This window comes from Vombatus ursinus, unplaced genomic scaffold (assembly GCF_900497805.2).
Source record: "Vombatus ursinus unplaced genomic scaffold, bare-nosed wombat genome assembly UNPS02014874.1, whole genome shotgun sequence".
Classification (NCBI taxonomy): Eukaryota; Metazoa; Chordata; class Mammalia; order Diprotodontia; family Vombatidae; genus Vombatus; species Vombatus ursinus.
In genome coordinates this window covers 19,419,148-19,442,707 of record NW_020954652.1, presented here as the reverse complement: position 1 = coordinate 19,442,707, position 23,560 = coordinate 19,419,148, and the positions used below count along the sequence as shown (strand labels likewise).

At 36.4% G+C, this 23,560-nt stretch overlaps 1 protein-coding gene and 1 pseudogene across 5 annotated transcripts in view; one reads left to right on the top strand and one right to left on the bottom strand.

Annotated features, from left to right (window-relative positions):
• Positions 1–23,560, bottom strand: part of OSBPL8 (oxysterol binding protein like 8) — a 214,993-nt gene that overhangs the window by 102,561 nt on the left and 88,872 nt on the right. For 4 of the 5 annotated variants that reach the window (XM_027842484.1, XM_027842488.1, XM_027842485.1 and 1 more), the window contains 2 exons: positions 10,098–10,134; positions 4,724–4,861 (listed from right to left, as the gene is read on the bottom strand). In XM_027842484.1, the coding sequence (XP_027698285.1) occupies positions 4,724–4,861; positions 10,098–10,134 (175 nt within the window). The remainder of the gene's footprint in view (positions 1–4,723; positions 4,862–10,097; positions 10,135–23,560) is intronic. The other variant, XM_027842490.1, reaches the window with a different exon arrangement.
• Positions 1,734–2,110, top strand: LOC114028240 (annotated as a pseudogene).

Sequence of the window (23,560 nt, the reverse complement as noted above, 5' to 3'; positions counted from 1 at the left end):
GATATCTTGTGATTTCTTTATGTTTACCTTTTTATGTTTTCTCTTGCATCTGAAAGTGAGATTTTCTATTCAGCCCTGTTTTTTCATCAGGAATGTTTAAAATTCCTCTATTTCATTAAATACCTATTTTTTTCCCTTGAAAGATTATATTCAAGTTTTGCTGGGTAAGTTATTCTTGGTTGTAATTCTAGCTCCTCTTTGCCTTCCAAAATATCATACTCTAAGCCCTCCACTCCTTTAATGTGGAAGCTGGAAAATCTTCTGTGTTCCTAACTGTGGCCTCATGATATCTGAATTGTTTCTTTCTGGCTGCTTACAATATTTTCTCTTGAGTTCTGGAATTGGCTATAATATTCCTGGGAATCTTCATTTTGTGATCTCTCTTCAGGAGGTGATTGGTGGATTCTTTTCATTTCTTTTTTACTCTTTGGATCTAAAATATATAGACAGTTTTCCTTCACAATTTATTGAAATGTGATGTCTAAGTTCTTTTTTGGATCATGGTTTTTTGGCAGTCCAATTCTTAAGTTCTCTCTCCTTAATCTATTTTCCAGGTCAGTTGTTTTTCCAATGAGATATTTCACATTTTCTTCTATTTTTTTCATTCTTTTATTGTTTCTTGACGTCTCAAGGAGTCATTAGCTTCCACTTGCCCAATTTTAATTTTTAAGGAATTATTTTCCTCAGTGAACTTGTGTTCACTGGACAATTCTGCTTTTTAAGGACTTCTTTTCTTCAGCAACTTTTTGTGCTTCTTTTGTGCTTTCTTCAATGTTTTTTTTTGTGTCTCTTTTACCAAGGTGTTAATTCTCTTTTCATAATTTTCTTGCATCACTCTCATTTTGTTTCCCAATTTTTCCTCTACCACTCATTGCTTTCTTTAATTCTTTCAGGAATACTTGTTGAGTTAAGGTCCAATTAGAATTTTTCTTTTAGGCTTTGCTTGAAGCTGTTTTCATGGTATTGTCTTCTTCCAAGTTTGCATTATGGTGTACCCTGCAACCATAGTAGCTTTTTTATGGTCAATTTTTTTTGTTGTTGTTTGCTTATTTTTCCAACCTATTTCTTGACTTTGAACTTTATGTTAAAGTTGAGTTGTGCTCACCTGGGAGAAAGGAGGCACTGCCCCAAGTTTCAGGTTTTTCATTCTGTTGCTTTCAGAGTTAATTCTGGGGATCTGCAAGTTTGGAGTGCTTCCAAGGTAACTTGATCCTGGGAGAAGTGTGGTCACGGCTTTCCTGGTTTGCACTCTGGTCTTTACCTAGGAGGGGTTCCCAGTCCCCTTCAGCCACAAGCACTAGCATGCCTTTTGGCCCTGGAACTGTAACAAGGGGGTCCTCTTCCCCTGCTGCTGGAAGCACTAGCATTCCTCTTAGCCTTGGAACTGTGACCAGGGCCCCTGTTCTCTTGTGCTCACAAGTACTCCTCTCAGCCCTTGAACTGCAACTCAGAAGCATGTACAGGAAACCAAGTTTGCCAATCAGTGTCAGCTGTACCCAGTGCAAGAAACAAGTCCCTTGTGATCTCTTTTTAACCAGTGGTCCAACCCCCTTACCATTTCTGAGCTGAGAGCTCTCAAAGCTTCTGCTGATGCTTTACCATGCATGTATGCTCCACCATGCATGTATGCTCCAGACAGGTCTCTACCCCAGTCTCCTCCAGACCTCCTAAGTGTTTTCCCCTGGAAAAATGTCTCAGCTTTTTGGCTCTAGGAGAGACCCCTTCATGTCGAAATGGGCAAGTTCATGAAACCCAGGAAGGTGGTGCTGGTCCTGGCCAGGCGGTACTCCACACACAAAGCTGTCATCGTCAAGAACAATGATGATAGGACCTCCAACAGGCCCTACAGCCATGCCTTGGTGGCAGGTATTGACCGCTACCCTTGAAAACTGACTGCAATTAAGATCAAAAATCAAGTCCTTTGTGAAAGTTTATAACTACAACCACCTCATACTCTGTGGATATCCCATTGGACAAAACAGTTGTCAACAAGGATGTATTCCATGACCCTACACTAAATTGTAAGGCAAGGAGGGAGGCCAAGGTCAAATTTGAGGAAAGGTACAAGACAGGCAAAAACAAGTGGTTCTTCCAGAAGCTATGGTTTTAGAACTACTTTGTTGGTCAGTAAATAAAATGTTTATTAAAAGTGGGGAAAAAAAAAAAAGAAAAGAAAAATGTCTCGCCCTGACCTTTTGAAGGCTCTGACACTTCAAAATTTGATTTGAGGCATTATTATAAAGTTGTTTGGTGGGGAATGTTGAGAGAAGTTAGCTGGGTTGCTGCCTGTACTCCACCATCTTGGCCTCCAATCAGAACTATTCTTTACAAAGATGGATTGAATGAGAAAAATGTGAGACTTCAAGCAAGGTCTTGAATTATGAGACTATGAATCTAGCAACATAAAGGGTGGAACCTAATCTCCCAAGAGTCTAGGTCAGCCAATTCATTTTGTGAGAAGGTAACAAAGTTAATGCGGCAGCTAGTTTGAGCAGTAGAGAGTACTGGGTTTAAAATCAGGAAGACTCATTTTCCTAAGTTCAAATCTGGCCTCAGATACCTCTGTTTACTCATCTGTAAAATGAGCTAGAGAAGGAAATGACCAACCACTCCAGTATCTTTACCAAAAAAAAAACCCCAAGTGGTGACACAGAGAGTCAAACACAATGGAAGACAGGAGGTGATGTCTTGAATTGCAGGTGAATCTAGTAAGGTGAGTAGGAAATCACTTTTGCTACTCCCCATAACTGATGACAAGAGTTTCCTCCCATCTGATGAGCTTACAAGTAGGTAAGTCTTTGTTTATGACCAAGATGAGCTTTCTGAGAAGTTACACCTTTAATTGTATTTCCCTAAGAGACTAGCCCTTAGCTTTGTTGAGCCAGTCAATAAATATTTGTTAAACACCTACTATGTGCCACTTACTGAAGGGCTGTGGATACAAAAAGAGGCAAAAGTCCCTGCCCAAAGAGCTCCCAATCTAAGGGGAGAAACAACATGCAAACAGATATATATGAAAAAAGCTACATACATGATAAATAGTAATTATTAATAGAGGGAAAGCACTAGAGATAAGAGGAGTTGATAGGCATCTTGTATAAGGTGGGATTTTAGTTAGGACTTCAAAGAACTTCCTATTTAGTTAGGAAGCCAATAGTCAGAAAGGCGGAAGCAAAGCATTTCAGGCATGGTGGACAGACAGTAAGAGAAAGTGTCTGGAGTTAAGAGAAGGAGTTTCTTGTTCATGAAAAAGCCAGAAAGTCTGTCATTGGACTAAAGAGTACATGGCTAGAAGTTAAGTGTAAGAAGACTAAAGCATTCTCTTGAATAAATCTCACTCAGTAACAGGCCCTGATCACAAGAAGACCTGGTTGATTTGGATCTGTCACACAGTACCTGTTGGGAATGGGTTTCGAGGAGGTCCATGCCCAGGATAACTGGTTGGCTCGAACTTTTAGGAGTATGGACTCTTGTCAGAGCTACCTCTCCTTATGCTGGTTTATGAAGGGAGGCTTAATGAAAGAAATGGTTACTTTTTCGCCTTTTCCCTCCCAGGGTTCTTCCTTGATGGCAGAATGATCACAGCAACAAAGCCTTTGCGACAGTCTAACTGTGACCACTCTAGGGGATGCCTAGAATAGGGTATGAGTTGCTGTTACTATAACATACTTAAAAATGGGAATGATCCATCAAACAGTGGTGTAAATATGTATAATATATTTTTTAAAGTACCTCTAAAGAAGTACAAATAAAGACAGAAAACGCTGGCAGGCATTAGAGACAAGAAACAAGACCAGAAACTATGAATCTATATCTTAACATTTTTTTCCCCAGATATCCTCACGCCTTGTGATGACAAATATGAATTTCTGTGTCTAGAATTATGATTTTATCTGTATGGGTAGCTCTTGATGAGAAAACTCTCTCTACCACTGCATAGCAGCAACTATTCTGTAGCTTACAATCTTAGAGAGCTGGGGCATAGAAGAGTTATGACCTGCCTGAGTCACACAGCCAATATGTGTCACTGGCTAAAATTGAAGTGAGGTCTTAATGTCTCCAAAGTTGACCCTGAATATACCACCAGATGATGCCTTTTTGCAAAAAATTAACTTTTCAAATATCTATTCGATTACTTTTCCATAAGATCATATAGTAATCATTACATTGGGGTAGCAAAGGCTTCACATCTCTCTTGTCCATAAAACCAGTTTAAAAAAATATTTTCAGCATAAAATTCTAAGCAAGTAAAGAACTAATTTTTAATTTAAGTGAAGTAGAAAATACAAGTGTCATCTGAAAAAAGAAAATAAATGAAAATTAAGTCTGATTGTGAGAGAGAGATCATCAAGAGCTGACTTTAAGAGCAAAATGATTAGGGTTCAAAATTTACCTATTATTTAGATAAGCAGCAGATTCTAAATGCCAACTCTACCTATTTAAAACTTTCAGGAGCAAGAGCGTCTGCTTCTTATCACATTGGAAGAGGTCAACATATTAAACTGAATGTTTCTGAGTCAGAAGACATTCACCTTTGTAAAACTGACCAAAAGGCACACAAGTTATTTATGTCAGTGAAAAAAATGGAGGAAAGATAAAATCCACAATGTTCACTTACACTGAGAGTACTATTTCTGAAAGAGAAGGCAGAAAATTAAAAAGATAAAGGTAGGTCAAACATATAAAACTTGCATATTACTGTTCAATACTCAGAACCTCTCACCCTGGCTGTGAGCACTTCCTGGACTCAGTGATGGTGGAAGCAAGTCTTTGGTTGGAGTTAGGTAGGCTTCTTTTCCCTGTCGCTGATTCATCTTTGCTGAGGTCAGAAGGTGTGAATCATCACTGTTTGTTACCAAGGCTAAAAGAAGAAAAGAAAATCAATACTAACCAGATAACTTTATAGCAGCATATTAGTTACCATGGTATTTGATCACTCCCAATTTTTGTTTACTTATTTTTTAACTTTTCTTAAAGATTCACACTGCTATTTTTGGTTTAATACATGAGAAGGTAAATTGTTTGACAAGTTCAAAATTAACTTTTTATAACACTATGAATGATAAAAAGGGGGGTGTACAAACAATCGTTAATGAAATTGTCTAGTTATTTTAATTGCCCAAAGGGTATTCAAAAGCTCATCTTAACAGAACTGAGAATTGGTGTTATTTGATTTTGAATAAAGACTTTCAAAAATATTGTTAAGTAGTAAAAATTTAACATCCCCTAAGAAAAATCACATGACTGATTGCTGGTAGACAGCAGTTTGAAGAAATGAGGTTAATAAATACAACATTTCTAAAATTATAAAGTGGAGAAATGAACCAATGTTTATATTTGACCATTATAGGGGTTAAGAGGCAGAAATCCTAGGATAATTTTACTTAGGTAGGTGCTAACCAATCATTTAACTGAAAAATCCAGTCCAGCAGACTATCCCATTCTCTAACCATACTGGGAGATGGAGGTGCTACTGAATGTTTCTCCTCCTGATAACCCTATGAAAACCACCTAGTATAGTAGGAGTGGCAAAAACGCATAGGTCCTAGCTATTCAAAAGAGATCAGAAATCCTAATCTACAATTCCTTCCACCTCATTTCTTGTAGAATCTGCCCAGTCAGAAGGGAGAAAACAAATAGGCGCTAGGAAATATTCTCTTAACATCAACCAAGTAATTATACAGTAAACATAATGATGTCAGACAACAATAATTTAGTTATTGCATTTTCAGTTTTGTCACTATGTCCACTTTGTACCTAAAGTGAAATCTAGTAAAGTATTAATAAATCATTAAACATTTAATAAGTGCCTACTATGTGCCAGGACCTGTACTAAGTGCTGGGGATACAGGAAGAGGTAGAAGACAGTGCCTGCCTTCAAGTAGTTTATAATCTAAGGGGAGAGAGAAAAGGCAAACACATACAAAGCAAGCTAAACTAGGAAATAATTAACAGAGGGAAGGCACTGGAATTAAAAGGGGTTGAGGAAGGCTTCCTGCAGAAGGTGGGATTTAAGGTGGGAATTAAAGGAAGTGAGGGAGGTCGGTAGTCATAATGGAGGAAGGAGAGCATTTCAGGTATGGGGGACACCCAGAGAGATAAAGTGCCTTGTTTCTGGTACAGCCAGGAGGCCAGTGTCACTGGATCGAAGAGTATATCTCAGGAAGGAAGGTGTAAGATGACTGGAAAGGTAGGAAGGGGTAAGTTACGAAAGGTTTTGAACGTCAGAGTATAATACATTACACACAAACTCATGGAGTGATGTACGGCATTACAGTGCCCTCTACTGGTTTCCACTAAATATAGAAGTGACCTTCACCTCCCTAATGTTCTTCATTCATCTAAAGTAGAGTAAAGAAACTTAGAATATATGTACATCTTGTACCATATTGTGAGACTAGAGCTAATCAGGAATAATGAAAGCTCATAGCAATGCATAAGTCTAAAATCCTGGTTAGGTATAGTATCTCCCCTTAATTTAAGTAGAATCTAAAAAAAAAAAGATTTTAAGTGGTTTTCATAGGTAATTCCAAAGGTAAGAATATAACTAAGCAATACTGACTACAGATGTCTAATACCTAGAACAAGATATCTTAACCTTTTTTGTGTCATGGAGCCATCAGACAGTCTGGATGAAGCCTAAGGACCCCTTTTCAGAAGAATGTTTTAAAATGCATAAAATACAAAGGATTACAAAAGAAATTCATCATACTGAAATACAGCTATTAAAAAAAATTTTTTTTAAGTTCACAGATTCCAGGTTAGGAATTCCTGATCAATACAGTGGATCTTAATTTTATATGTTCAAAAGTAGGGTCTTTTATATGTTAAGATAAAAATTTTAAATAGATCAGTATGTGTGATGAGTGTTACTACACTTTGTCCATTAACAAAACACAGTTAATACTATGAATTATCTCCCAATTATACTAGGCATCTAGGTAGTACAATGTACAGAGCACCTGACAAGTTCAAATCTAGCTTTAGACACTCACTAGCTATGTGACTCTGGGCAAGTCAATTAAGCTCTGTCTGCCTCGGTTTCCTCATCTGCAAAATGAGTATAAGATTAGCACCTTTCTCCCAAGGTTTCTGTGAGGCTAAAATGAGATAATATCTGTAAGGCACCTTTGCAAACCTTGAAATATTATATAAATGCTAGTTATTTGCCATTATTATCATTTTTGTTATTTCCTGAAGTCAGGGAATGGGTACTACTCATCTTTGTATCAACTTCAATGCTTAGCACAGTACCTTGCATATAAGACAAAGAGAGTAGACCTGTGACCTCACTGGTATGAGGAACTCCTTGAAGAGGAAACTCTCTCTATCAATGCTGGTCAGTACCTTCTCAGCAACTTAGACTCTTAAGAGAATTATCTAGAACAGGGTTATCAAATAGAAACAGAGGCCACTAAACCATAAGGATCCATAAGGATCCCTGTGGCCACATATTTACTTGAGACAATCACATATTAACATTATTTATGTTCTATTGTATTTTAAGTTATTTTGTTAAATATTTCCCAATTAAAGTGAGTCAGGCTGCTGGCTACATGTTTGATATCTCTGGTGAAATAAAGGGACTTGTCTAGGGTCACACAGTCAAGATATGTCACAGTGGGGCTGGAACTGGCTTTCAGGCCAGTTCTCTATCCACTATGTCAATCACACAACCTCTATGACTTACACAGAGGTTTTAATATTTATTGAATCTACTCTCTTCACTAAATAAGAGACGTATTTGACCATGATTCTTTTGGAAATTAATTCTCAAATTCTCAAATTTCATCCTCACATTTCTAAGAGAAACCGTAGAACTTTAGAGTTCAAAGGGACCTTGGAAGTGTTTCACTCACTTTACAGATAAGGAAATGAAAAGCCAGAAAGTTTAATAAACAACTTGCCCGGGTCACACAGCCAGTTATAACAAAGTAAAGATGTAAATCAGAATTCTGTTCCTTCCAATATATCATACTTCTTATTTTTGTTGAAAAAATAAATAAATTCTATTCATACATTTTAAAATCATATAAAAGTGAAAGCAAGTTTCTTCTATTATCAGAACTAATTTTTAATTCTCCATATGCACATAAAATTTCTCATAACAAAATCCTGATATGGAAGCATTTCAGGTGGTAACAAAAGTTGAAATGTTTTTACAGTTAATATTCAATATCACAGCTGAGTTCACCCAAGTTATGGAAATGTAAAAACAATTTAAAATATCTCCCAAGGATTACAGCAAATCTTCATAGCAAAAAGCAAAGAAGCAGACGTAAAATAACTATAGCTGTTTAACATTAAAAGGGGGAGGGAGTGGTTTAAGATTACAATTTTTTTCTGGTCATATTTCCCCAACCAGATCTATTTTTTAAATTTGATTTTTATTATTGAACTAAACTGTATTCTATTTGGATCTGAGATGCAGATGACTGTGGTTTTATCAAGCATATTACACAAATTAAAAGCAAAAAGATGGCACGGTGTTTAAAGGTGTTGGGCCTAAGCGGGCACAGAATTTGAGAGGTGGAAGGGACTATTTGAGACCCTTGCGCCAGTGTTTTCTTCACAGTCATTAGAAAATGGAATACAAGAAATTAAACAGCCGATCTCACCCAGGATACAGAGATGAGCCATGGAGCTGGCATCAGAACTCAGATCTCCTGACACTCTACACTGAGCTTTGTACTACGTCTTGCTTTCTTCCTGCTGTTTGAGGGAAGAGTTTGGAGAAGGCAAAGGGGTATAATATTTTACAGTCAACTGAACATTTACATGAAAATATTTAGCTCTGAGTTTAGCAAATTCTGATGACTCAGTGTAATTTTGCAGCACAGTAGAGTGGAAAAAGCAATGCATCTAGAGGCCTAAGTCTTGATTTCTTTATCTGTTTTCGCAATTTACTATAAACCTTAGTAATTTAATTTGGGCTTCAATTTCCTCGCCAATCAAAATGTCAGAAGTGGACTACAAATTCTCTAAGACTCTTTCCAATTCTAAAAGTCTTATGATTTTATGCTTTATAGAATGGTACAATCCATAGTTTTGATTATGGAAATTAAAAGAAACATTAATTTTTAAATTGATATTTAATATCTTTCCTTACAGATAAGAAAAGTCCCATAGATGGAATTGTACAAGAAAAACTCTGGCTCAGGCCTTTCGCTGCCACTATGATAAGAAGAGGGCACTGCCTCAGTCTCTATTTTGAGCTTCCAGACATCGTTCCTAGAAGCTCAAAGGTCATAAACACACGCAGAATCAAGGCTGGAAGGAAACCACAGCGGCTGTTTGACCATCTGGCAGGTGTTCTTATCTTCCCCCTTCTGTTATTTATTTCCAAACATGTATGCTCTTATCTTCTCCTCCTGCTTTCTGTAAAATTCCACTTTTCTATGCTGCTTATGTATTCACATTTTACATAAGGATGCTGAAAGTCAATACTTTGGGCTCACTGACTTTTTTTTTTCTTTTTTTTCTTTTATAGAGATAAGCCTGTGCCCTGAAAAGAAATAAAATCTGCAGATAACTATCTCTACATCACTGATTAGGTACTGCTGATGGATCCTTGGATAATTTATATCACAGAAACTCAAAATTAAAAGAGAAGGTTTTCACATTCATATTATCTATGTGATCTATTCTATACTGAAAAAGTATATCAATAACATTTTCTTAGTAACCAGTAATAGCAAATGGCAATTCATAGATGAAGTTTAATAAAGGAATTCCATGTACCTTTCTGGAATTTCCCCAAGGCTGTCCTACCAGCAGAACTTCCTATATGATCAGCTTTGGTCAAAATGGCTGATATATTCCGGAGAGACCCTAATCTGCTAATGACAGTCTACAAAGGAACAAATCAATCAAAAATTGCCAAAAGGCACCTATTCTATATTGCCCTCACTATTGAGCCTAAGAAGATATTTAATTAACTGAGAGTTAACTACGAAAATTATTCACTATTTTTATTCCCTTCAAAGAAAGGTAGAATGAAGTAGTACTGGAACACCAACACAACTCTTACTTGCCTGCCACAAACAAATGTTAAAATATTAGCTCCCAAACAGGCTATTAACATTTTAATCACTTACTTGATGGCCCATGGACATCTTTGGCATCACCAACATGCTTTTAATGTAGTGTAATTGAGCAGCAAACAAATACAGTCCACACCAGGAAGAAGCAATATGCATCAGGAAAGAAGCATCAGTGAAAGAAAAGGAAAACAGAAATGGTTTTAGTTTCTTTTACTAAGTAGAAAGCACATGCACACCAAGCCTAATAATCATAATGTTAAATACTAAGGAGATTTTATCTATTTTAAGGACTTTTTTCTTGGACGTAACTCTTTCTCTGCCAAAATAGTGTGACTATTTTTGGCAGTATTGCCTTATTCATTTATTTATTGAATTATTTTAAAAAGAAATTTAATATGGGGATAGGGTGATTAAGATGTTCCTCTTTAGTAAAATTGCTGAAAATCTCAAACTAATGAGTGACTGTTAAAAGACAGATCTTTTAAATTAAGTTATGCTGTAAGCCCAAAATTCTTGTAATTTTGTTTTTAAAAGCAAATCAAAACTGGTAAAATTTTTGTTATAATTAAAGAAATTGCCAATAGTTATTAATTTATACATTAGCATTCTTTAAAATGAATAAGAGTAATAATTCTCTGATAAATACCATCTTTTATACTTTAAGAAAATGATCATTTTTATATGTGACCAAAAAATACAACTTGAAAATATTACTACAGGCACAGCTTCGGGTAACAAGTTTATTTTCAACACTTCACTTTTTTCTGCAAAGATACAAAAGCACCAGAAAAAAAAAATTCTCACATGTCAACAAAAATGAATGCTGGTTATTAACAATAAAACTGTACAGGTCAGCTTACTTAAACATTTTTTATATTCTACTGTGTATAAAACGCTATATATAGATGTAGACAGATCTTTGTACAGATTTAGAGACAATTACTGACCTTGAAGGGCATATTACTTAAGGGAGAGAAAGCAAAAGTACCAATAGAGGTACTTATACCCTTATACCAACATATTATGTAAGATTTCACTGAATGTTATCTTCAGGCTCTAAGGGTCAATTTTTTAGTCACACCCATTCTCCTTTAAAGGAAGAAAGTGAAATTCGTAGTATAGAAACTAAAGCGTGAAGAAAACCAGAGGGCTAAAGGACACAAGTTCATCTTAAAAGTCTTGATGGGAAGTTAGGGCCACAGCAGCAGAGAATGAAGAAAATCTAGGACATTTTTAGCTTTTATTAGCTTTTGTCTCAGAAAAAATGTTATCTCTTACTTTCCAAAGTCATGGCTACTTTACAGTACTTAAAATTATATCCTCCTGTGTCCTTACAAGTGTTTCTTCCAAATATCTTACTATAATTGAATCATTCGAGCTCATCATTGTGTAGGTTTATTTCATTCTTTTCATCTATCTAATCTATCACAGCAGAGTTACAGAAAGCACAGCTTTGATCATGATACGTCTGTGCTGAAGACTCATTGCTAGGAGTCATAGTGTCACAACTATCAAGTTATGATGGTAAGGGGGAAACTAGTGATGATAGTTCCCAAATTTTTTGAGATAATCCCAGTTTCAAATTATTCTCAATGTTGTCCTCACAAGCTACCAAAATATCTATTGGATTCCATTATTTTTGGCAAACAGCCACTGAAAGAAGTCATTAAGCATTGAGATAAAACACAAAAGAGTTAGTGCCACAAATGAGAGAATTAAGCAGAAAAAAAAATCTCAGTTACTCAAAAAAACTCATGCACAGTAGCTAGTATTAATGCATATCTAATTACACATACATTTTACAAAGTTAGAAGATTTAAAGAAGTTACAGGTAAATGATAGAAAAGTGCGTACCTTTTGCTAGAAGAAGCAAACAGAGAACTTAACGGTTTGTTTCATCACATACCCAAAAGTAACAGGAAACAATGAAACACTCAGTCATTTCACCCTGAAATGATCATGATCACACAAGGAAACAGATTCTAGGAGATTACTACTTATATATTATTATTCACTACATGAATCATTAATTTTTAATTTTAATTCATTTTAATTAATCACTAATCTTTACCAACTACCAGGCAAGTCTATACCAGACACCACATCCTGGGGGAACCTCCCCCCTGAAGACCTGCTTACTGGATTGGTGATTGCTTCTCCCAGATTACTATTCCAGAAAAGCCCCAGCAAAGATTCACTAACCTCTCCAACCAACTTCTCCACAACCTCCTCACTAATGACCTTTCCTCCCTACCTACCATAAGGAAATCAATTTTGCCACTGTTCCCCGACAGACTCCATTTACCATTCCAAGTAACTTGGTAAGTCTCTGGTCCGGCTCATCAATTCCCTAAGGGTGCTGTCTTTCACATTAAAATGCATAACCTCCTTGAGGACTGTGACTACGGGGCTTTTGGTATTTGTGTCCCCAGAACTGAGCTTAACATGTAATAGTTGTTTTAAAAAATGCTTTTTCATTCATTTGTATACAAAACAGAATAAAGAAAAATAGGTTGGAATATGTAATTCTGGATCAAAAAGCTATTTAGAGAATTCAGAGGGCTCATGCCTATATATTAATATTTTCTTAAGGAAGAGCAGAAAGAAACTAGTTATAACCAGCACCAAACAATATACTAAAAAAGAAAAAGAAATTGAATACACCTTGATAAAGACTGCTTACAAATATAGTCATCTCAGAATCAGCTATTTGTATATAGTCAACTAATCAAAGATCATCGTAAATACAAATTAGAATGATGAATATGTATGCGCAGTTAGCATCATTGAGACCCAACTTATTTAAACAAGCTATGAAGATAAATGAAAGGAAATGGAAAACGTCAAGATAACGATTCCATTATAATTCCCTAATAAATATAACTGATACAAAACAGTTACTACAAAAAGAAGCTTAATAAAATAGAGGAGCCAATAAAGTACCCTGGTTGACTTTATTAATCAAAGATCATACTTCAGCGGATTTTTAATCTCAATGTGGTTACTTATTCCAGTGTGCAAACCACAATCCTTTAAAACCTCATTCTCCTCTTGTCCAAATCCTCCCACAAATGAGAGAAACAGGAGAGGGTGGAGGGAACAATCTTACCCCAAGCCTTTCAGTATCATGTGGGTACCAGTGCAACATTCAGACTTTTTATCTCTCTCACTTTATGGCTAACCTGGGCCATAAAGGCTTATAAATCTCATGGATGCTTCCTTTTATGCCACTTATGTTGTACAAGTTATCATTAATAATTTATGGCACCCCACTTACATCTATATGTATATGTAGGTGTATATAAACAAATATATACCTACATACATGTGTGTGTGTGTGTGTGTGTGTGTGTGTGTAAAATCAATGCTTTCTGGATCAGTCACAATTTGATTCTTTTTTTTTTTTTAATTTTGGAGGCAATGGGGGTTAAGTGAGTTGCCCAGGGTCTAATAGCTAATAAATGTCTGAGGCCGAATTTGAACTCTGGTCCTCCTTACTTCAGGGCTGGTGCTTTATCCACTGCACCACCTAGCTGCTTCCACAATTTGATTCTTTAGAGACTATGATACTTCATGTTTTACAGACCAACTGCATTGTAGAAAATGTGAAGCCAGTTTAAAATACTGGCTTATTTGAAAAATATTATAGGGCAAAAAAAATAAAGAATATAAGCAGTACCACTTCAAAAACGGCAAAGCAGTTAAGGAGAAATAAGTTTAGAAAAGGGTTATCAGATCTAGTTTAGTGAGATTCTCCAGAAAGAATTCATGACCCAGAGGGCAACAACAGATTGGAAATACGAAGCATTTTAACACTGTTATACTTTTGTCTCCATTGGCTAAACTGTGAGATTCCTGAAGGCAAGAAACGTTTTCTTTCCATACCTCTGCCTGCTGGAGACTCTGATTTCCTTCAAGGGTCAGTTCAGGTGCTACCTTCTTCAAGATGCTTTTCCTGATTTGCCAAGTTAATAGTCTTCCCCAAATCATCACCGTTTTTTTTTTCTGTATATACCCTGTACAGGGTGTCCCAAAAATCTTAGTGCAATATTAAGCTATTAAAGTTTACAATTCCTTTTAAAAAATATTTCACAGCATCTTGCACCCAAAGTAGTAGTGACATAAATACTTCTGACAGCAAGAAATCTGACACCATTTTACATCTGAAAAAATACTAGTTATATCATTTCTACTGAACCAAAGATATTTCTCATAAAAAATGATGTTAAAAATGAATAATGTGGCAAAGTAAGTGGTACTTAATACATCATGAAACACAATCACAGTCCTATTTTTCACACGTAAATTTTCAACTTCATTAAAAGTATGAGTAATTATGAAAAAATATTCTTAAGAAAAACTTTGTGTCATAAGCTTACGATAGAGTTATCTGATTATAAATTGTTAGAAAGTAGTTCTTATCTTAATGAGGTATTTTCATGAAAGCAAAGGAATTAATCTTAAAGTTTTTGAACTTGACCTTCTGCCAGAATAGATAAGCACCCAATTAAATAATTATGTTCTCTCTGTTTAGAGCTCCAATAGACTAGTTGATAAGATTACTGGAAGATCAGGAAATAACATCAATATTCATTTGGGAGATGAAACATAAGACAGGATCTATGAATTTCTTCTCGAGAGAAGGCAGTTTTTAAATTGTATCAGAAGTTTCATGTGAGTTTTTTGTAAAATTGTAATCACTACTACAAAAGTGTTTAATTTTTTTTTTATAGTTACGTGGACGTAAATAGAAATACCAAAATCATTGTGATTTTATAGAAGTGCAAGAAATAAGGTGGTATAAGTGTTGTTTGCTTTGTTTTGCCTATATTGGTTATATATGTCCACATTGGTCAGTCTACGTGCAGCTCGCTGGGAAGCAAGAACAATTATCTCTAAAGTCTTCTCCCCCAACTCTTCTCCAAGAAAGACTTAGATTCCTGCCAGGAAGGAAAACAGGAGTTTGGGACCAGAGGCTAGCCACTCTGCTCTCCTCTGAGAGAGTGGGTACAAGAATTTTATCTATCTGCTTCCTTAAAGACTGTTAGTCCAAGGAAAGTAATTTTTAGGTTAATTTTTAGGATCAAATTACACTACTGATTGCTATTTCTTATCAGGGAAGGAAGACTCCAAGGTATATATTCTAAGCTTCACTCTCTTCCTACTAAATGCCAGCTTCACAATGAATAGACACAGCAAATATCAAATAAACTCATTTATCGAAACAGATAGCAAACTTAAACCAGAGAGAGGGAGGGCGGGGTTGGGGGGGTGTGTGTGTGTGTGTGTGTGTGTGTGTGTGTGTCTGTGTGTGTGTGTGTGTGTGTGTGTGTGTGTGTGTGTGTGTGTCTCTCTGTCTCTCTGTCTCTGAGTCCCAAGGGCAAATTACTCAAAATCTCCAATGTAGCAAGGTGGGGATAGGGCTATGATAGAAACCGCCAGATCCTCTACTTAGCAATTTCTTCCCACAGCCTTTTTCTCTCTCTGAGGACCTTAAGAGTTGGGAATGGCTCATCTTTTCTCTCAAACTTGGAATCCCAAAAAGATCATTAATTTTCTCTTGTCTCCAGCTTTCGCCAACTTTGACTGCCCCTCAAATAGGTGCACTGAGTAATCCATCTCCAACAATGAGGACAGAGTCCCATGCACTTTAGCCCTTTGAGCCAAGAATTACAAAAATAAAATATGCACTACAAACTGTCACATTCAAACATAGTATTTTTGAGGCTGATCAACTTGCCCTTAAAAGTACACTAATATTTTAGCCACTACAATCCTATTTTCTTAATTTTGGGGGGGGGGACTAGGCAATGGGGTTAAGTGACTTGCCCAGGGTCACACAGCTAGTACATGTTATGTGTCTGAGGCCGTATTTGAACTCAGGTCCTCCTGACTCCAGAGCGGTTCCTCTATCTATTACGCCACCGAGCTGCCCCTATTTTCTTAATTTTCAATCAGTTCAAAGTGCCCTATTATTCTTAGGAAAATTTTCAAAGATCCTAAATAAGAATTTTAGTCCTTCTTCTTAACAATGTTGCTAATATATTCCGAAACAGAGGCAAGACATATCCGAACTAAAAGTCACATGTGAACATGTAATTTTGTACTTGTATGAGAATTTAGAAGGAAAAATTATAAATTTTTATTACCTGAGGCACGAGAATTGTAGGAAAAATATGCTACTAATGGCATCCATTGTGACTTGAATCTAGGTCTTAGAAAACAGAAGGGTTTATGTTAATTGCCCGAGTTACCTAAACCTTTAAAAGGCACAGCTCAAAAATCTTTATCAATTATCCTGGAGTTTAAAAAAAAAACCTTAAATGGAATGACAAGAGGAAATAGGCAATCTTTCACAAATGTTCTTCCCATTTTGTCACGTTATGATCTTTTAAAATGAACTTTGTGTCCTTAAAAAACATCTCTAGAATTTGCTAGATGAATGGGAAAAGCAGAAACGATCTGAATGAAGATCAGAGCTGACTTAATTTTATTAAAGATTTTTATTCTGAGAATAATATTCCAAACAAAAAAAAAGTAAGAATCTGAAACTGAAATTCCTAAGTAATTTTCACTGATTAACAATTTCTAAAGATTAGGTAAGTCATTGATGACCATTAAAACTGTAAAACTCTCTCTAAATAAGACAGGTGAATTACTAAGAGACTTGCTAAGATATTTGGCCGGAAGGGGGGTCGGGGATTGTTTGACAGGCTGAATTCTTCACATAAGTAAAAGAAAGATATGCAATTAATTCAGAGGCAACATGTACAGCATGGAGATCATTGGTTCTCAAATCACAGGACCTGAATTCAAACTCTATGCCATCTCTGACATTTACTGTGTGACCATGGATGTCACTCTCCCTGGGCTTCAATTTCCTCAAATGAAAAAAATGAGGAAGTTGGACTCCATGGCATCTGAGGTCTTTTCTAGTTCTAGATATAAAAGCAGGAAATGAATGACTAAAATAACAATACAAACACTGCATTAACCTGGCATATAACCTCATACATATTGTTTCTGACAGGCTGAGTAGCAATGAGCTAGTCACAACAGTCCAAATCCCACCCACGTGACCTGGATAAGTTACAAAAAATCTCCCGATGATCCCAGGCAACTCCCTAAGAATATAAGGTTCAAAAAAGGTCAAGATTTACATTGATGGTAGAAGTTTCCTATATCAGTGAAATCACAGGTCCTAGTCAAAAAAAAAATTTGCAGCTAAATATTGCACTTAAAGAAACTTTTATATGCTTGCAAAGAAAAATTCATTAGACATATAAGTATGACTTAATTGCATTTTGTGAAATTTTTAATATCAATAAATTCCAAACCAGAAAGACTCATTGCCAGAAACCATATTGATTTGGAGTTTTAAATTTTTGTCACCACAGCTATGATGAACCTATTTGAAAACAAAAAACTTCTCCATATAATATAATGTAATATAACATTGCTTTTGTATGCAATTTGGTTGCTAAAATGAACAGAAAAAAAACCTTTTATTTCCTAAAAACATATAAGATGCAAGTGTGAAAAAAACAATCTTCTGAGAAACAATGTTAAAAGAGGCCTCTTTTGAGGCATGAGGCTTCAAGGAAAATGGAACCAATCAGATCACTTGTGTATAACTGTTTTTAAGGCTTAAGAATATTCAAAAAGTGATAAATATAACTGTTCGGAGATTGCGGGCTAATTGAACTACTAAACAAGGACTACTTGTTTATATTATAACTAAGAAAAAGGAGAGTTCATGAGTTTTTATCTCATAAGAGTAAAGTGAGTCACTGATTACTGGGAGGCTCTGATTTGAGCCACTGAAAGCCACTGAAACTGGCTGGTAATGAACAAAGAGGCCAGAGAGAACTGAAGACACGTAAGGATGGAAAAACCAGTTTTCTCAGAATTACATGAAGAAACTGGCAACAGGAGAGGCAGAAGAGAGAGGCATCAGGTGCTAGTTCCTTCTTAGAAGCATAAACACTAAAGCTCATTGGATTTAGCGTTACCTACAGCCTGAGAGAGAGAAGAAACCTCTCAAAAGGGCATGTTGCTCTCTGCTGCTCTCTCTAGTTAGAGAAGGAAAAGAAAAATGGGGAAAACCAGACTTTGGGGCTGATCTGCTATTGGATCAGCTGGCTGATGGATGATGACTAGACAACAAAGAATCCCCATGATTTGTAAGGAACTGGCTGGGCTGGTCTGTAAAGAGAACCAGTTTAATGAGTTTTGCATTTCTCTGGCTGAATGCTGGCTAATACAATAGCAGTTAACTGTGATGTGGCAAAGATGTGGCCCATTATTGAATACTGCTAGCAAAAAAAAAAAAAAAAGTCTTCTTATTTCCTAATACTGCCTTCATCAAGGATGCCCTCAATTTGTGTATAGGTGACTGAAACACTGTATAGCTTAGGGGGAAAATGGTCATCTAGGAGATGACAGTGAGTTGATTTAAATATGTTGAATTTGAAAGGTAGAAACAATATCTAAAGGAACTGGTGAAACCAAGGCTAGACACATAGAAGTGGTAATGGAAGTCATGGCATTGAGATCACAATGAGCAAGAAATATGAGATGGAAAAAGGAAGGAGAGAAATATCCAAACATTGAAAGAAGGAGGAGAAATGAAAGGAGCAGACCAAGAAGTAAAGGTAGAAAGTATCAGGAAAGAGCTGCATCACAGAAGGAAAGAGAAGAAACAATTTTCAAGAGAAAGTTATGGTTTAACAGCACAAAAAGATGCAGAAAGCACATGAAGTTTTAAAGCCTGAATAAAGGCTATTGTATATTTTATTCAATAAAATGACTGACATGAATTGTCAGTGTCCTTCCTTTCAAAAGCAACTGAATGGCTCCATATTTACAAAACATGAATAAAATTAAAAGAATACTAGTAATCCAAACCAATAATTTTCATGAAACATCCTCTTTATATAAGAAATAAAACACAAAATTTGCAGTTGTCCATCATTAGCAATTATATTAAAAACCCTCAAGAAAGATAAACTCAAAGCCACTATTCAAATCTTGTCATTTTTCTTCTTAAAACCCAGCATTTTTATTAAACTAATGTGATATAAAAATGAAGTTAATTATAGTTTGATACTAAAATAAACCCAACTTATTTACAATAACTAAAGAGCCATTCAGACTCTAAAATATTCAAGACATGCATATGTGTCTGTATATACTTTTTGCTGCTGTGTACAAATAACCTCAATCCATCTATAGGCTTTGATTTTTTTCCCCTTAGCATCTCAACCTAAACTGTATACTTATTAATTTGATTTTATATCATAAACTAGTATTTCATAAGTTTCCTCACAGGCAAGGCATTAAAAGCTAGTAAGTGCTGATGGTAAGTGTTGTCCAGCCATCATCCATCAGCCAACTGATCCAACAGCAGATCAGCCCCAAATACAGTTTCTTCACTATGAAGTCATTCTTTACAGAAGGAACTCTGTTGCAGCTAACTTGCTATAGCCAAGATGACAACTGAAAAAAGTCTTATAGAAAACACCTCTTGAAAGCTGTCCATTCATGGTTCATTTTGATCCTTACAGTTATAATCTAATAGCTGCAGGCTATGGTGATATTGTTTTACACTTCTAAACATTCTGTTCTAAAGCTATCTCTATTTTTGTAGGGTTTTTTTTTCTTTCCCTACAGTAAGTGGAGAAATACACAAACTTAACAACACTACCTCCTTAGCTTTCTGAGAGAGCATTTAAAAGCATGTACTTAAGTCTGAATACCTCCAGAGACCACGAAGAGGAGAAGCTGAGTCTTTCAGCTTAGAACTCCTGGAGATCATCACCATGCCCCTAAATGTGTTGTCTCCCCCTATTTGAATCTAGGCTCCTTGAGAGAAAGGACTGTCTCACTTTTGTACTAATATCTGTAGGGCTTAGAACTTAGGAACAGCTCATTCATTCATTCATTCATTCAGATCATATGAATCTCAAATGGCAGTGACCATTTAAAAATAACATTTTTAAATGTCTTTTTAATCATCCCACTAGCTATTTCCCATAATCAACTATGTTTATTTGCAGTGCAGTGAGCATTCATTTTTTAAAAGCAGAGCTGGGAATCCTGATGAAATATAAGAGTTAAAATTTCAAACAGTACTCTGTTAATTCATTTTTTTCTTGGACTAGACTAAGTCCTGAACTAAAAGCATCTAAATTCAGTAAGATTACTTGCTTAGATGAAAGAATTTGTGTAGTAATTTAATTTTCCTAAAGTAATAATAATTTTAAACAAAATTAGAGACTACTGTTGTTTGTCAGTGTATTAGTTGGCAAAATAATTTATTTAAAGAAGCGAAATAGTTCAAAGATGCACTGCACGCCACTAGATCTTAAAAAAAATAAAACACTGGGGCATCAGTATTTTAGTGGTCATGTGAAGGCAGAATATTATACTTTAAAAAAACACAAGGTTCAGAGTCGGAGACCTTGAATCCTAATGACAGCTCAATTACTTACTACTTTACTTAAGCAGTTAGGTAGAGTAAGAGTGCTAGATCTGAAGTATGTAAGACCCAAGTTTGAATCTAGCCTCAGAGACTAGCCATATAAACCTAGGCAAGTCACTTAACAACTCCTAGCCTCGGTTTCCTTCTCTGTAAAATGAGGATAATAACAGCATCTACCTCATAAGAGTGGCAGTCACAGTTACATGAGATAATACATGAAGAGTATTTTGCAGACCTTCAAGTGCTATAAAAGTTACCTTTATTATTACCTATGTGTCCATGGATAAACACTTAGCCTCTGGGCTTCTCTTTCTCATCTGTAAGATTAGTAGGTTAAACTAGATTTGAGTCAGCACAGGTCTGCTTGTTTCTGTACAGCATGGGAGCTAAGAATAGCTCTTATGTTTTAAAAGAAAAGTCTTAATGTATTTAAAAATGTAAAAATTCTTAGCTCATTAGCCACACAAAAGCAGGCAGCCCTCCAGCCAGTTGGTCCATCTCTAGACCAGATGATGTCTAAAATCATTTCTAATTCTAAATTCTAGGATCCTAATATGATCTCAGTGATCATTTCTCAGTCCTCATTCTTTTTCACCTTTCTGTAATACTTCATTTTGTTGTTCAGTTGTTTCAGTTGTGTACAACTCTCTGTGACACTATTTGCGGTTTTCTTAAAAGATGCTGGAGCGGTTTGCCATTTCCTTCTCCAGTTCATTTTACAGATGAGGAACTCAGGCAAACAGAGTTAAGTTTCTTACCCAGGGTCACACAGCTAGTGTCCGAGGCCACATTTGAACTCAGGAGTCTTCCTAAGTTCAGGTGTGGGGCTCTATCCACTGCTCCACCTAGTTCCCCTATCATATTTCACACAGTTGAACAACTTCTGAAAATTCTTTTATCAACTAACAAGCATATATGCACTGTGCTACATTTTGAGCTTATAATATATTAGCAGGAATACAACATGATCAAAATGAATAGACACAGGAAATATATAAGATACAGTGTTTGAAGGCAGGGGAGATGGGCACAAAAAGAACTGGGGGAATAAGGAAAGCCATCTTGAAGCTAAGCCTTGAGCAAGTAGAGGTTCCAAGAGGCAGAGGCAAGGAAAGAGAGCATTTTAGCTTCAACTATGTGACAGCTAGGTGGCTCAGTGGACAGAGCGCTAAGCCTGGAGTCAGAAGACCTGAGTTCAAATACAGTATCAGACACTCATTAGCTGTGTGATCCTGGGCAAATGGCTTAACCTTTGTTTGTTTTAATCCACTACAGAAGAAAATGGCAAACTACTCCAGTATCTTTGCCAAGAAAATCCCATGGACAGCACTGACCTGCTATGTTCCATGGGGTCATGAAGAGTCAGATACAAGTGCACAACTGAAAAAATGTGATAAAAGTACTGTTAGTCACTGGAGGTTTAAAAAAAAACAACAAAACTGAAGTAAAACAGTTCCTGACTTCAAGAAGCTCATAATGTAAGCAGTAAAAACAACATGTAAATATTTGTATACACATAGATATATATGAAATATATAGGGATATGGGACTGGCTATGTACCGGACTTGGGTAAAAGAAACGCAAATGAGAAACTTCCTTCTTCCAATGCAGGACAGTACTTTATTAGCAACTTATACTTAAAGAGCTGCCTAGAGCAGAGTTGTCAAACTTAGAAAACTCCAACCAGATTAAAATATAATTGGGAAATGTTTAACAAAATAAATAAAAATCTAATACAACATAATGAGGTTTTTTGTGTGTGTTTTCTAAGTCAATGCAAGGAATTCCTACAAGGAAAAATCAACACCAATGGCCTGGAGCACTGAGAAGTGACCTGACTAGTCACAAAGCCAGTAACAGAACTGGGACTTGAACTTAAGTTTTTGTGGCTTGAAGGCCAGCTCTCTACTCTCCATGCTACATTCCATCTTATATAAAATAGATACAAAAATAAATACAAAATGATTTGAAGGGAAAGGCACTAGCAGCTGAGGAGATCTAGAAAATCCTGCTGTGGCAGGTGGGACTTGAGCTGCGACCTGAAGGCGTGGCTCCACTAAACTAGGTACAGTGACTCAAGAGAAGTGAGGAAGGGGATCAACCTGCTAGCCAGGTGGTCTATTGAGCATTTTCCAAGTTCTGAGGATCTACCCTTCATCGCAATCTGGAACAGGCTGTTGAGAAGGAAGAAGAGCACAGGGTGGTGAGACCACTAGGGATTTGGTGAGCAATAGCACAGAACGATGACCAAACATGAAAGCCAAAAGCACAATTATCTGAGATTTAGAGCTGGAAGGGACTTTATTTTGCAGATGAGAAAACCAGAGCTGTTAAGTGACTTGCCCAAGGTCATATAAATAATGAGTGGCAAAACTGGGATGTGAAATCTAGATCTTCAGACTCCATATTCAGTCTTCTTTCTACTCTACCAAGGCACCTCTACCATCACAGAACACTCTGTGAACTGAAAGGACAAGACACTAAAGATACAAAATGAGAAGACGTAGGTTCAAATCCTGTGACTGAAGCTTTTTATTAGCTCTGTGACCTTGAGCAAATCCCTTCACTTTCCCGAACCTTCAACTCCTTATCCATAAAATGGCAGGATTAGACTAAAGAACTTCTGAAGCCCCTTCCAGTTCTAGATCGGTCATCCTTTTTTTCAAACCCTTCTCGAGTACTCTAGGCATACGAATCACTCCAGTGCTGTGCAACAGAGTGGTATGACCTGTACTTTAGGAAAATCATTGTGCTGTGGAGAACAGATTGGAGTAGGGAAAGACTTAAGGCAGGAAGTCCAAATAGTGGCCACTGCAAGAGAAAAGTGATGGGGGGTCAGAACTGCCATGGGGCCATGGATGTCGTAGATGTTGTGGAAAGAAAGGATAAGATGCGGCAAGGGACCAGATTGTGTACGGTGTAAAAGACTAAAGGATAAAAACAAGACTGAAAACCTAGGAGGCTGGAAAAATGGTAGTACCCTGTACATACAGATGAGCAGTTTGGACTGAATGAGCTTGTGATGGCTTTGGG